The 12,858-nt window shown below is 41.7% G+C and overlaps 1 protein-coding gene across 8 annotated transcripts in view; it reads left to right on the forward strand.

The window, feature by feature from the left end:
• The window catches only part of NAP1L1 (nucleosome assembly protein 1 like 1), a 57,036-nt gene extending 46,197 nt beyond the window's left edge, over positions 1-10,839 (forward strand). For 4 of the 8 annotated variants that reach the window (XM_038418229.2, XM_043493089.1, XM_043493087.1 and 1 more), the window contains exons 12-16: positions 381-503; positions 4,859-4,891; positions 5,386-5,436; positions 9,301-9,356; positions 10,120-10,839. In XM_038418229.2, coding sequence (XP_038274157.1) covers positions 381-503; positions 4,859-4,891; positions 5,386-5,436; positions 9,301-9,345 — 252 coding nt within the window. In that variant the 3' untranslated portion in view covers positions 9,346-9,356; positions 10,120-10,839. The remainder of the gene's footprint in view (positions 1-380; positions 504-4,858; positions 4,892-5,385; positions 5,437-9,300; positions 9,357-10,119) is intronic. The other 4 variants (XM_038418192.2, XM_038418239.2, XM_043493098.1 and 1 more) reach the window with 1 other exon arrangement.
• Positions 10,840-12,858: the final 2,019 nt, after the last annotated feature.

The following is a 12,858-nucleotide window of genomic DNA, read 5'->3' on the forward strand; positions in this document are numbered from 1 at the left end:
AACCCTAAAATGATCTGGAGAAGCTAAACATTGGGGAAATGGGGAAATTTTCTTTTTAATACAAGTCTGGGTAAAAATTTTGACTTAAAAATGAAGGAACTTAATGTATTGAGGTTTCTGTGTTAATTTGCACAAAATTTCTGAAATTTTTCGATTTCTTTTTTAAATGTGGGCAGATGCATACATTGTCTGTTTACCCTCGTTTGTGAGTTGTCCCTTAGTTATCATCCAATAAATGTCAGAATCCCTGAACATCATCCCACTGTGCTGAATTCTCTTGAATATCTGGTCACATCAATCTGACGTTAGTTTGTGTTCAGACTCCTAAAACAAATGAGTTATTAATTTACCACTTGACTGTCTTTTAATGTCTTACGCAGGATGATGACGCTGAAGCAATCCTTGCTGCAGATTTTGAAATTGGCCACTTTTTACGTGAGCGTATAGTCCCACGATCAGTATTGTACTTTACAGGGGAAGCTATTGAAGATGATGATGATGATGTAAGTCTGTTTTAAACTGGTTCAGTATGCTCAAACAATACTGTAAATATTTGATTCCTAATGTATAAGATTTCTGTAGCTTTAGTAATGTTTGTGGGATTTTGTGCATGAATCTACTCTGTCTAGGTACTTCCAGCTCTGTTCAGAGTAGCCCCCTCTCCGTTCCCCCCCCCCATAATGTTACAAAAGCCTTGGAGGGCAGTAGTAGCCACTCTAGGGTATGTCTACACTACAAGTACTACACCAGCACAACTAAGGTTGCTCTCCTGTAGCACTTGAGATGTAGATACTTGCTACAGCAACAGAAGGGGTTTCTCAGTCACTGAAGTAAATAATCTTTCTGGGAAGCAGTGGCTAGGTTAACAGAATTCTTCTGTCAGCCTAATTGCATCTACACTGGGGTTAAGGTTTGATTGAACTGTTTTGCACAGGGTGTGTAATTTTTCACTGTGCTGAAAGATGTATCTAAGTCTTAGGTGTAGACCAAGCGTTAAAGGTATGGAGGGATCTGACCGTGACTCTATGCCATCAGTGCATGACTCTACACAATGGCGTGAGCTCACGAAAGCTGGATGTAGGATCAGAAAATGTCGACTACAGCATATGGCCCATTTTGTTTTTATGTATTCTATTCCAGCACAGGGCCATAGTGTGTGTATGAACTGGATATTTTTGGATTCTGTCCTGGCTGCAGAGCTTCTATATGATGCAAAACAAATTTAAACCAAATGCTTCATCTGTGGTCACTAATTGTGTGTACTTCCCTTTCTAATTTTGGGTGCCCAATATGGTATTGTAGGGTCTGATCTGAAGAAGAGTTGAGCACTTCCAGCTGAAGCTGAAGTCAGTGGGAACTGTTTTGTACATATAAAATGCTGTATAATTCTAAGTACTCTGAAAAATCAGGTTCTAGATGACTCAAATTGGGCACCCAAAATTGGTATGAATTTGTAACCTTAGTCTCTGTGCCTTGGCTTCCAGTCCATAAAATGGGGGGATAAATAATACTCCATCTCAAAGGTGTTATGAAAATAAATTCATATTTGTGAAGCACTTGAATACTATAGTGAAAAGCACATGAGGAAACTATTTATTTTTGTCTTCAAAGCAGGGTTTGAATAGTGTAAATGAGGGGCCCACACTGAACAATGAAGAGAACCAAATTTTGAAATGCTGCCCATTAAGTGAGCATCATTCATTGTATTCACAGAATGAGGCAAAGGTCCTAAAAGTATATGATTGCATATAAGAGTGTCAGATTAAGATTGCACAAGGAACCTTAATTCTTTTATTTCCTAACCTGAATTCTTGGTTTTGCAATCTTAATGTTTCTTAACAAGTTTTTAGTGCAGAGCTTCCTAACCTTTTTAAAGTAAACTGGAAAAAAGGAAATTCCATCATACTAAGACATGGATCATCAGTAGTGTTGGAACCTTTAGATCCACTGCTACTTGTGCTAAGGAAGTTAACTGATAGCAGCAGTAGTTTGTCATCCTCTGTATAGACCAAGGGTCAGCAACCTTTCAGAAGGGGTGTGCCGAGTCTTCATTTATTCACTCTAATTTAAGGTTTCACGTGCCAGTGATACATTTTAATGTTTTTTAGAAGATGTTTCTCTAAGTCTATATATTATTATAACTAAACTATTGTTGTATGTAAAGTAAACAAGGTTTTCAAAATGTTTAAGAAGCTTCATTTAAAATGCTGATCTTATGCCAGGGTCCCGCTCAGCCCGCTGCCAGTCTGAGGTTCCGTTCACCTGGGCCGGCAGCAGGCTGAGTGGGGCCGGCGGCCAGTACCCCAGACCATCAGTGGGCTGAGCAGTTCAGCCCGCTGCTGCTCTGGGATCCTGGCCCTGTCCACATAGAGTGGGTACCTACCTTCTCCCTAGTTCTTGTGCGTGCGTGCGCGCTCTCGCTCTCGCTCTCTCTCCACTGAGCTGAGGGTGGGAGTGCACTGAGCACAGGGCTGGGGGTGAAGGCGCAGGCTGGGGGATGGGATGTAGGGTCCAGCCAGGAGCTAGGATGGGGTGGGGGCGCACTCAGGGTTGGGGCAGGTGGAGTGCTTACCTGGGCAGCTCCCATTTTGTGTGAGGGGTGCAGGTGGGAATGTGGGAGGGGGATGGTGCAGGAGCTCCTGTTTTGTGCTCAGGGTGGGGTGGGAATGTGGGGGCTGCAAGACTCAAGGAATGGGGTGTTGGGAGCTGGGTATGTGTGCAGGGGTCAGGGCAGAGGGCTGAGGGTATGGGCTAGGGTTGTGGGGTGCTCCCAGCCCCCTGCTCAGAGCAGCTCACGGCAGGGGGCTGGAGGGGATATGCCCTGATTCCACCCCCCTTCCCCAAGGCCCCATCACCACCTCTTCTCTGCCTCCTCCCCAAGGTCTCCGCTTCTCACCCTCCTTGGAAGGGCCATCAGCTGATGGGCGGCAGGGAGGGAGAGGAGGAGGGGCAGGAACCCAACATGCTGGGGGAAGAGGTGAGGGAGAGGGGAGCTTGCCTGCCATGCAGCAGCAGCCGCCAGGACCAAGCTGTTTCACCCTGCCCCCACGCTGCTTCCTGCTGCAGTCCCGGCTGGCGGCCCTGCTCAGCCCCTTGCTGGCCTGGGTTCGGCAGCAGGCTGAGTGAGGCCGGCGGCTGGGACCCGGCAGGCAGCAGCGTGCCATTAAAAATCAGCTTGCATGCCGTCTGGCACACGTGCCATAGTTTGCCGACCCCTGGTATAGACCATCACTTGGATAAGGATGAGACACACTTTGCCATTGGGGTTCACAGATATTTGGTGACACTGGAAGAATGGCAAAAAGAAAAGGAGTACTTGTGGCACCTTAGAGACTAACAAATTTATTAGAGCATAAGCTTTCATGAGCTACAGCTCACTTCATCGGATGCATTTGATCCGATGAAGTGAGCTGTAGCTCACGAAAGCTTATGCTCTAATAAATTTGTTAGTCTCTAAGGTGCCACAAGTACCCCTTTTCTTTTTGCAAATACAGACTAACACGGCTGCTACTCTGAAACCTGGAAGAATGGTGACATTCAACCTTGGGTTTCTTTCCTGACTCTAGAAGGGGAGTGCACTCTACTGGGCACAAATTCTTCTACCTATTTACCCTATCCACCCACTGCTTCATCTCTTTTGCCCAGTCCACCTTGCAAGCTGACTCTCCCTTTCCCCCCACCCTATCCCTGCCTGCCTCCTTGCTGTTCCAGTTCTCCTTTCACAAACCCTAATCCCTTGTCCAAACTGTGTTCTCCAATCCCTATCTCACCAGATTGTCTCTCTTTTCTCTTCTACTTTTGGTCCAGCTTTTGTTCCCCTCTGCAGTCAAATTAGACTATTTCCTAAGGGCCCCCCCTCCCCCCCCCATGTGCGCACGCACGCGCGCACACACACGCACAAATCCCAGCGTGGAGCAGCACTTCCAGGGAAGGTTTGGCCTCACTCCTGTAGCCCTGATCTGGAACTTGCTCTGTGGAATGGCACATGTGCAGTCTGATAAGCACTAGAAACTATGAAGATTGAGCCATGATCAGTGAAGACAATCTTTGGAAATTCTACTTGTTAAACTCTAGCAAGTCTCTACTGAGTGTGTGCAAGCTTCAATTTTTCACACTTGTAACTTGGTCAAATTTGGATGTATTTTCATGGAGACAACAAAAGGCAAATCCCTGGAACACCCCTGCCAAATTTCAAATCCCTGCTCCAAAGCTTTGAGAGCTATTCAAAGAAAAGGTCACTAATTTATTAATATGGACAAAACTGTATCTCCATCTAGCTGTATTCGTTAAATTTATCCTGAGGCTGACCCTTTGCATGGAAAATTTCAACCCAGGCTGTTTTTTGCAAAGTTATAAGCAACTGAAAATGCAGTTTTGTTAGGGGAAGTGTCAGACATTTGTAGTAGGTATGGCTTTCAACCCTGCCTTTAAAATACATTTTTTTATATATATATATATATATATATATATAAAATAAAAATATGCGCGTGCAAAATGAATGTGTTAACACTTAACTATGAGTAGGTTTTATCCTTAAACTAGGAAACACCTTTCTTTGACAAAGCTTATTTTAAATTTTCTGCTCAATAAAATGTCTTCAGTATTAATGATATTGATCACTGTAACCCAGATCTAGAATTTTTTTTTTTTTTTTTTTTTTTTTTTTTTTTTTTTTGATAAAGCTGAATTAATGTAAGTGCCCCCTCTGGAGAGAGAGAGTTTTTTTTTTTTTTTTTAATATATATAATATACTTAATTTTAACATGAGAATTCTTTGGCTTCCATGTAACTTACACAAAACTGCTTAACATCTAGGGTGATGGTGTTTACAACATTGTACAATTTTTTTTTCTCTTAGTATGATGAAGAAGGTGAGGAGGCAGATGATGAGGTGAGTTACAAGATGGGTTAGATGAGTAAAATGACACACAAATGCTTCATTTTGGAGCAAGTTTTTCATCTTTGATGGAATGGTAGCTGAGCAGTTGGCAAGTTACTTAAGTTTCTTGTTTAATTAACTATAAATGACAAACATTCTTTAGTATTTCTCCAATCTGTATAAAACATTATTGGTTGAGATGTTTTATAAATGTAAGCCTGAAGTGGTGATAAAAGCAAATATGCCAGATATTAGTCTGCCTTAGATTTGTATTAGTAGCACAAGTATATTTAAGAGCAGAGTGTTATCCTAAATACAGTGTAGAAATTTACTCTTAAAAGCGGAGTATGGCTAAACACTAAGATCTCATTCAAGTTCTTTTCTGCACTGATGAAAACTTATGAAAAAAAGTTACAAACATCAGAGGAACATTTAACCTGTTGACTGCACTCTGTGTATTTAATCTGGACAAGATTACTTTCTACTTGACACTTTCTATCTTTCAGGAAGGGGAGGAAGAAGCGGATGAAGAAAATGATCCAGATTATGACCCGAAGGTGACTAGTACCAATGAATGTATTTCATTAAAATTACACAATTAATTTAAAGCAACACTTTTTAATCTGCAGTATACAATTAATAATTCCTGTAACAAACATGCTTTGACTAAACTGCTCTCTGAAATGGTTATAATACCCCACTTTTTACCTTCTAAGATTTGCTGAGCGACATTGTCACTCTAATTTTGTTTTTTAGTAATACTTTTAAATATGTAGCCAGGGATCTTTTTTTAAAGAAATTGGAAGTATTACAAAATGAGTTTTTAAAAATGTACATAAGCAACCTTTTTTCAGCAAGTAAAAGCTTTCTTATTCATAAAGAAAATACAAGTTAAATTATCTTAAATGAGGGCTGTTAAAATCTTTGATTTAGTTGGGCAAGTTTGTCACTAATGTATGTATGTATTTTTGCTATTAGCTGTGACATAAAGTGTAGCCTGCATTTTGCTGCACTATCAAGGAGAAACATATCCTTTCACTTGGGTGAAATTTCTTGAGTGGGGCTGAAGCTGTGTTTTAAGACTTGAGAGGATTTGGGCTGTCTTCCCTGGAGATAATCATCCTCCTGTACTGAGCAGAACCTACAACAGTGCTCTAAAGAAAATGTAGGTGTAGCTGACTTGCAATTGGATGTAAACCCTTCCTTTGTGGCAGGGAATATATTGCTGGGCTAAGAGCCCATCTCATTCCAGTCGTTCCCCATTTTTGGGAAGAGGATGTACAGGGGAAAATACAGATGTTTACTATGTAGAGAGCAGAGACTTCAGGATGACTTAAAAGGAGGTCAGTATGGATGTGCAGCAGAGAATGTTATTGTTAATTGTTAATCCTCTGTTTTGCATACTCCCAAATTTATGCAGATTCTCATAGCTTAGTTTGGGATGTACCAGACATCTGAAAATTCATCCTCTACATTAGTCCCTGTATTCTAGATGAGCCATTGGGATTTTTGAAACCTAGTTGTCATAGTAGGTAGCATTTATCCAGCTACTTCTGGGGCCACAAGCACTGATCAGGAAGCCAAGCCAGGTCTTTAGTAATTGTGAGTGGGAACCAAACCAAACTCAAATATACATCACATTTGAAACACCACTGTTACTCAGGTGACACTGGGTAGTTGGTTATATCAGTTACATGATGCCTGCTTGGGCTAGTTGCAGAAGAAATATTGCAGAAAAGGGGAATAATCAGATAAAACGCAACTATCATTTTGGGGAGAATGTATGATAAGTTATAAAAAATTCAAGTTGATAATGGGAAATGTCCATTATAATAGCACTGGTTCAAAAATTGTAGGCACCCACAATATGGTAAGATCTACTCTGATCTGCAAATTTATGTAATGGAGATGGGATACTCTGTGAAATGGGCAGGTACTAGGGATGCTCTTGTTGCAGATACACAGAAGCAGAATAATTCTATAGATAATTCTTCTCTGCCTTTCCCTCCCTGTCTGTTTAGAGATTTCTAGCAATGTGCAGAGAGCTATCAGCCAACTTTTCAAGTTGAGTTGTTAAAGGATAGTGTCATCCCACATTGTAGAAGAATTTAAAGAGAATGCTAGCTTCAGTGGGCATAGGTGAAGGAGGGCTTTACATAACACACTGAAAGATCAGCAGGCTATATAGATACATCAAACTTGCTTCTCAGCAGTGTTGGCAGGACTTCGACCAAACCAATTATGGTACATCAAATAAGGTCAAACAAAACTGTTTAGCATTTGCCCTGTTGCATCCAACCACTTGTATTCCACTGTACTCTTCACTGCCTATGACCAAAAAAAAATAGTTGTTATGGAGAGCAAAGTAATGCACACAGTGCCCTTCCTGCTGAACTGCTTTAATCTACCCTGACAGAAATATCAACAAATTGATTATTTGCAAGCTGAGACAAGTAGGGCTCATGCACCCGCTGTGGGATATGCTAATTGTCTAACTCTTTGGCCTTATATGCTGGTCAGATATTGGCTGTTGCTTGGTTGCAATATTTCAAATTCTGTTTGAGGCAACTGAGGGATGCAGCAGTTTTGTTGCTTAGCCTAGCACAGAGCACAGTGGAGGGAGTAGTGTTCAAATGGATACGCAAGTGCCCCTTGCATACAGTCCTGTGCAGGTCCAGCCTCAGTATCCTTATCTGTATATGTAAGTGATCTATTATCACGTTTGTGCAGACCACATTTGACTGAATCTTCTCCCTCTTATGCTAACTACTGAGCATGGCAAGATGGCAGTTGCTACTGCTGCAGCGTCAAGAAATAGAATAGAAACAGGGCAAGGGTGAGGACTTACGATTTAGGACCACAGGGATGACTAACGAGTGGTGGGGGAATGAGGGGAGAAAGATGTCATCAAGGTGGTAACACTCTTAGGCAGTGGGACTGAGCACCTCTGTTCCCCAGAAGTAGCTGCTTTAGAGCCAGATTCTTAAAAAAAGGGTGCTGTGGGAGGATAAGGTGGGAAGCTAGTAGGCCCTTAAAAATGAGAGCGGGGAGAGAGACCTGTACTAAGCAAAACAGAAGGTTGTACATGGCCTGGCAGTGGGAATCAAGTCGATAAGACGAATAGCAAGTACATGTTAAAACACACTGACAGGCCATTCCTATGTGCACTACCATGGGAATTGTTCAGCTGCACTCAGTGAGAAGCCAGGAAACAATTATTTACTCCCATGCACCTGGAGTGTCACTAAGGGTTTTTTGCCTCTGCTTCACTCCAAATTGCACAACAGTCACTATGAATGCTTTACCACTTCCCACTGAGCAATCTTACAATCCTGCATGTCATCGTTCACCAACTCTTCTGCATGTCGATGTAGCACTAAATGTTATCAAAGCCAATTGCTGGGTTGACTGTAGAGGACTAAATGTTTATCTCAGATTTGCTTCTGTCATGGTTTCACAGATCCATCTGTTTACTCATGTTTGGCTGGCTGAGCAGCGTGGGGCTAATATTACCTTGCAAGAAGATGCTCTAAGCATTTACTTCCGTTTTATGTTTAAGTAGATGGAGTCTCCAGCATCTGTTCTAAACATTGTCAAGTAGCTGGTAGACGGACAATGCAGCAACTTACAATCTCCACTAGTTCTGTGCTTTTCAGTCTGTGGACTTCTGGGGATCCACAGACTGTCTAAGGGGACTGCAAAAATAAAATTTCAGATGCCAGAAAAGGCATACTTTTGATTGACCAGAAAAACAGAATGTGAATACCCCCACCTTTACAGATCAAAACCCAGAAGTGTTGTCATTACCATAAAAGCCCACAGTTCAGGGCCCTTTCTCAAGCTGCGTCCAGTACCATGCCAGAAATGTGCAGCATTTATAGTTGAATTCTGTTCAGTTTTCAGTCTAAGACTTCAGGGTCTGCAGATCACAGGGTGAATTTCCAAAGGCATCCGCAAATGAAAAAAGGTTGCAAACTAATGCCTTAGATGCTGTGCTTAGTATATCCATGTAAATTTACTGGGATGGGTATGAAACAACCCTCTGCTAGTTCTTCCATCACCACAATTGACTGAGACTGGTCCTTGATTGAGACTGTTCCTATAATGAAAGTACAGTCAGTGTTGGGTAGGCTGATTCTCAGTGTGCCATGTAATCCAATATACATTTTACTATTTGTCCTACCATATTGTTTATAATTTTCTTTAGTAATTTCTCACTTCCCACTCACAAATTAGCTATCAGCCTGTGTTTTGATGTCTAGGGGCCCGGTTCTGCTGGCTCATTCAGGTATACCATCACAATCTAGTTTCATCATCCCTCAGGTGGCTCATTAAATCACTTACAGGTGAAGAGTATTCAACATGTCATCTCAGCAACCATTATCCATTTTCAGGATTTTATGCTTTTGTTAATTATACAGGTCAGGAGCCAGCTTTCAAAGTGTGACTTGTCTCCTGAGGGATGACATTAGAGCAAGTAAGCTCTCCACTACTGGTATTAATGTGAATTTTTGTCCTTTTTATGCGGAAGATTTGGCTTCCCTGTTAGCCCAGATGACACAAATAATGGGTCTACTGTTGAACAGTGCAGACAGGAATTGGTTTGCATATACATCAGTCATGACAGGTGCTGAGAAATATAGCTATAGAAGCCATAAACGCCATGGAATAGATGTTGTTTCTGTAGGAAATACCTTGGGAGCCTTGATGGAGACCTCACCAGGTTACCGCTCATGTCATTATACAGATACATGATGACCTGTGCAGTGGGCCTGTATGTTTGGGCTGTCTGTGTTCATGGGGGTCAAGGAAAGTTCTCCTTGGCTAGGACTCTTGGAATATATGGGCACCTCTTCCATTTCTGTGCCAGGCCAGTTTTGTTCCCATTTTCTTTTCCTCAATTTTTTTCAGGATATACCACCCTACTGTAGTTAGAAGTGCTGTGTTGCTGCCAATGGCTAGTGCAGCCCCCACCCAAAGGCAAAACTGAGGTACCTCTTGAATTTGGCTATTCAAAGATATCCTTAACTTGCCTAGTGCACAGAGATTTGAATACAATGTGGTATAGTATTCACAGGGTGGATAAGGGAGAGAAGATGCAAGATTCTTAATAGCTAAACTTAATTCTTAAGAGCTGTAATTGAAACTAGAAAACACTTGCTTGACAGCTTTGATAAGTGGCTTAGAAAAATAACTTGATGCGACATCTGTACACTGACCTTTCTTTTATTCCTCAACAGAAGGATCAAAACCCAGCAGAATGCAAGCAGCAGTGAAGCAGTGTGTATGTGGCCTTGAGGATTACCTGCACTGTAATAGCCTAAACACAATTATTAGTTACTTACAGCCTTATGTTTTGTATCTTCTTGGTAGAATTAAGTAAACAATTTGTTTAAAATGAAATCAAACACATAAGTACCAGTTTAAAATGTAGGTTCATTCTACCTAGCATTTTAATAGTATAATTTTCTGCCAATACGTAGAATGCAGTAAATCCCCTAAAGCATGAATGTTAATTCATTGCTACATAGTTTGGTTCTTGTGAAGTCTTTCGTCATGTAGCTATTAGACTGCAGCTGTGAAGATTATCAGAACTGTTACCTGAGACCAATATTTGTTTAGAGAAAATCCTCTCCTGAAGAACCAACCAAAGTATTTTCAGCCCAGTAGTTTGAATGGGTTTGTCTGCTTGCACTAGCTGTGCCTTCATTACCTTGTTAGAGAAATGGCAGTGACTTGTACTAACTAGGAGATGATGCATTTTTGGATTTGACTACTTGAGAAGACTAGTATAATTCATTTAACTTCCAACAAGACCACATTAAATGTTCATAACTGTCTGCTTGTTTCTGCTATGGGTTTTGTATTTTATGTGACAGTGATCTACAAAAGAAACCTAGTAATCATATTAAGGTTATTGTTTACCACTGGGGTGTGAATAAAACCTAGTATTTTCAGAAGTTAGTCTTGTTTTATTATGCTATGTAAACTGTTGACATTTTGCATGCTGCAGTTGATTTTATTTTTTTATTTATTTTTTTTAACTAGACAGTTATTTCTGAGAACTTTTTATAAGCAAACTGTTTAACACTCAGTGACCATAAAACATTAATTCAGCTGCACTATTCTCCTTCCTGGACAGTTTTATGTAGGCTTTTCATTGTCAATATAATGGGGATAATAAGGTCATGTTGCCACTTGTGAATTTGAGCCACATATTTCTTTGACTAGTCAACATGTCATTTGGGAAAACCAAATTCAATTTCTGCTGCAGTTCTGTATTTATAGGCAAGTCTGGAACCATGGAATAAAGATGTACAAAACTTTTTTTTTTTCATAATGCCTTAGTGAATTTCAGAGGTCACCACTTGATCAAATGAACTCTGGTTTATATTTTAAATTGCTGTATAGACCTAAAAATATATAGATTCCCCTAAATACTACCTGGATAGAGGAAATAGTAACCCTTTTAATGAGTCAATATAGACAGTTCTCCAAAGTGGGAAGCCATCACTACAGGGCTCAGGGAAACAAGCACTGAGTGGTGGGATTGCATCATGCTTCAGATATGGGATGACAAGCGGTGGCTATAGAACTTTTGAATGTGCAAAGCCACCTTCCTGGAACTGTGTGCAGATCTTGCCCCTACCCTGCAGCGCAAGGACACCAAAATGAGAGCTGCCTTCACAGTGGAAAAGTGGTGATCACTGTGTGGAAGTTGGCAACTATCAGACTGCTATCAATCAGTCATGAAATGAGTTTGGCGCTCTCAACTGTGTGTATGTCCAGCTGTCATTATGAAACATGTCCCTAGGGATGGAGTGCAAGGGTTAGTGTGACAGGCCAGGACTGTGCAAGGAATGTGTGGGAGGAGTTCTGTATGGGCTGCAGGGGAAGGTAAGCACCGATTTGTTCCACCTGCAATGCAGTCAGGGACCTCAGTATCTCTGGTCCTCCATCAGCTTTAGCATCTGCTCCTGCCCCTATATTGTCTGCTCCATCTCCTGGCTATCCATTCTGAGTTTTTTGTCGTCTCTGTCCGTCTCTGCTTGTTAGCAGCAGCAGCAGCAGCAGCAGATATTGCAACTCTTCCCTAAATGTTTCCTCCTTATGCCTTCTGGTTCATCTCTTTATCTGACAGAGCTGCTCTGCTGGTGTGTAGGAGGTGACCCTCAGGGCACATCTGCAGAAGCTAAAGAAACAAATAGCGAGAACCCTAAGCATGGTGTGTTTGACCCAGGGGATAGGGGGAAGATGGGACAAAGAGTTCAGTGGCTTCCGAAGGGGATAACTACAAGCACCTAGGGACGCTATTCTGAATACTGGCACTGTTTTCTACAAGTGAGGGTGATCAAAGCTGATATCTCACTCCTGAGGGTAACCAAGGATGCAAGAGTGCATCTCCTGCATGTATGCAGCTTCAGACTGGGTCTATGTGCTGCTCATCTGTGTGCTGCTCTGGTGCCTGCAGAAGTAATTGCCAATTGGTGTGGCAAAGTTTCATACAGCAGAGGGGAAAACAAGGCAGCTCTACCAAGGGACCTTCAGCAGAGGATTGCAATGTACTGCTAGGAAAGTTATGTAGAGATCTCTATGGAGGATTCCTGGGACATCCCAGTGTGCCTAACTTTTTCTGCCAGGGTTCCCACTGTAGTTGCATAGGGGAATGAAAAGCAAATGTGAATAGTGCTAGTGTTAATTTCTTTCCCTTATCCCTCTTCTACCCTGTGGTGGTTTTTTTGTTTGTTTTTTTTTTTTAAAAAGAGCTCTACCTCATGTGATGTTGTGCAGTATCAAAGCAAAATGAGTACTTACCAGAACTCCCCTCTCCTGCATCAGGCATTCCAGAGCTGGATGCTGGGACTGGCTAGACCCCTCCAGAGTCAAAAAGAGATCCTAGCTTGTCACACTACTGGATGATCCTGTTGTATATCCCACATGCTCCTCAAACTCCGTCTCTGCGTCTATCATTTTGTCTG

Source organism: Dermochelys coriacea, chromosome 1 (assembly GCF_009764565.3).
Source record: "Dermochelys coriacea isolate rDerCor1 chromosome 1, rDerCor1.pri.v4, whole genome shotgun sequence".
Taxonomy (NCBI): Eukaryota; Metazoa; Chordata; order Testudines; family Dermochelyidae; genus Dermochelys; species Dermochelys coriacea.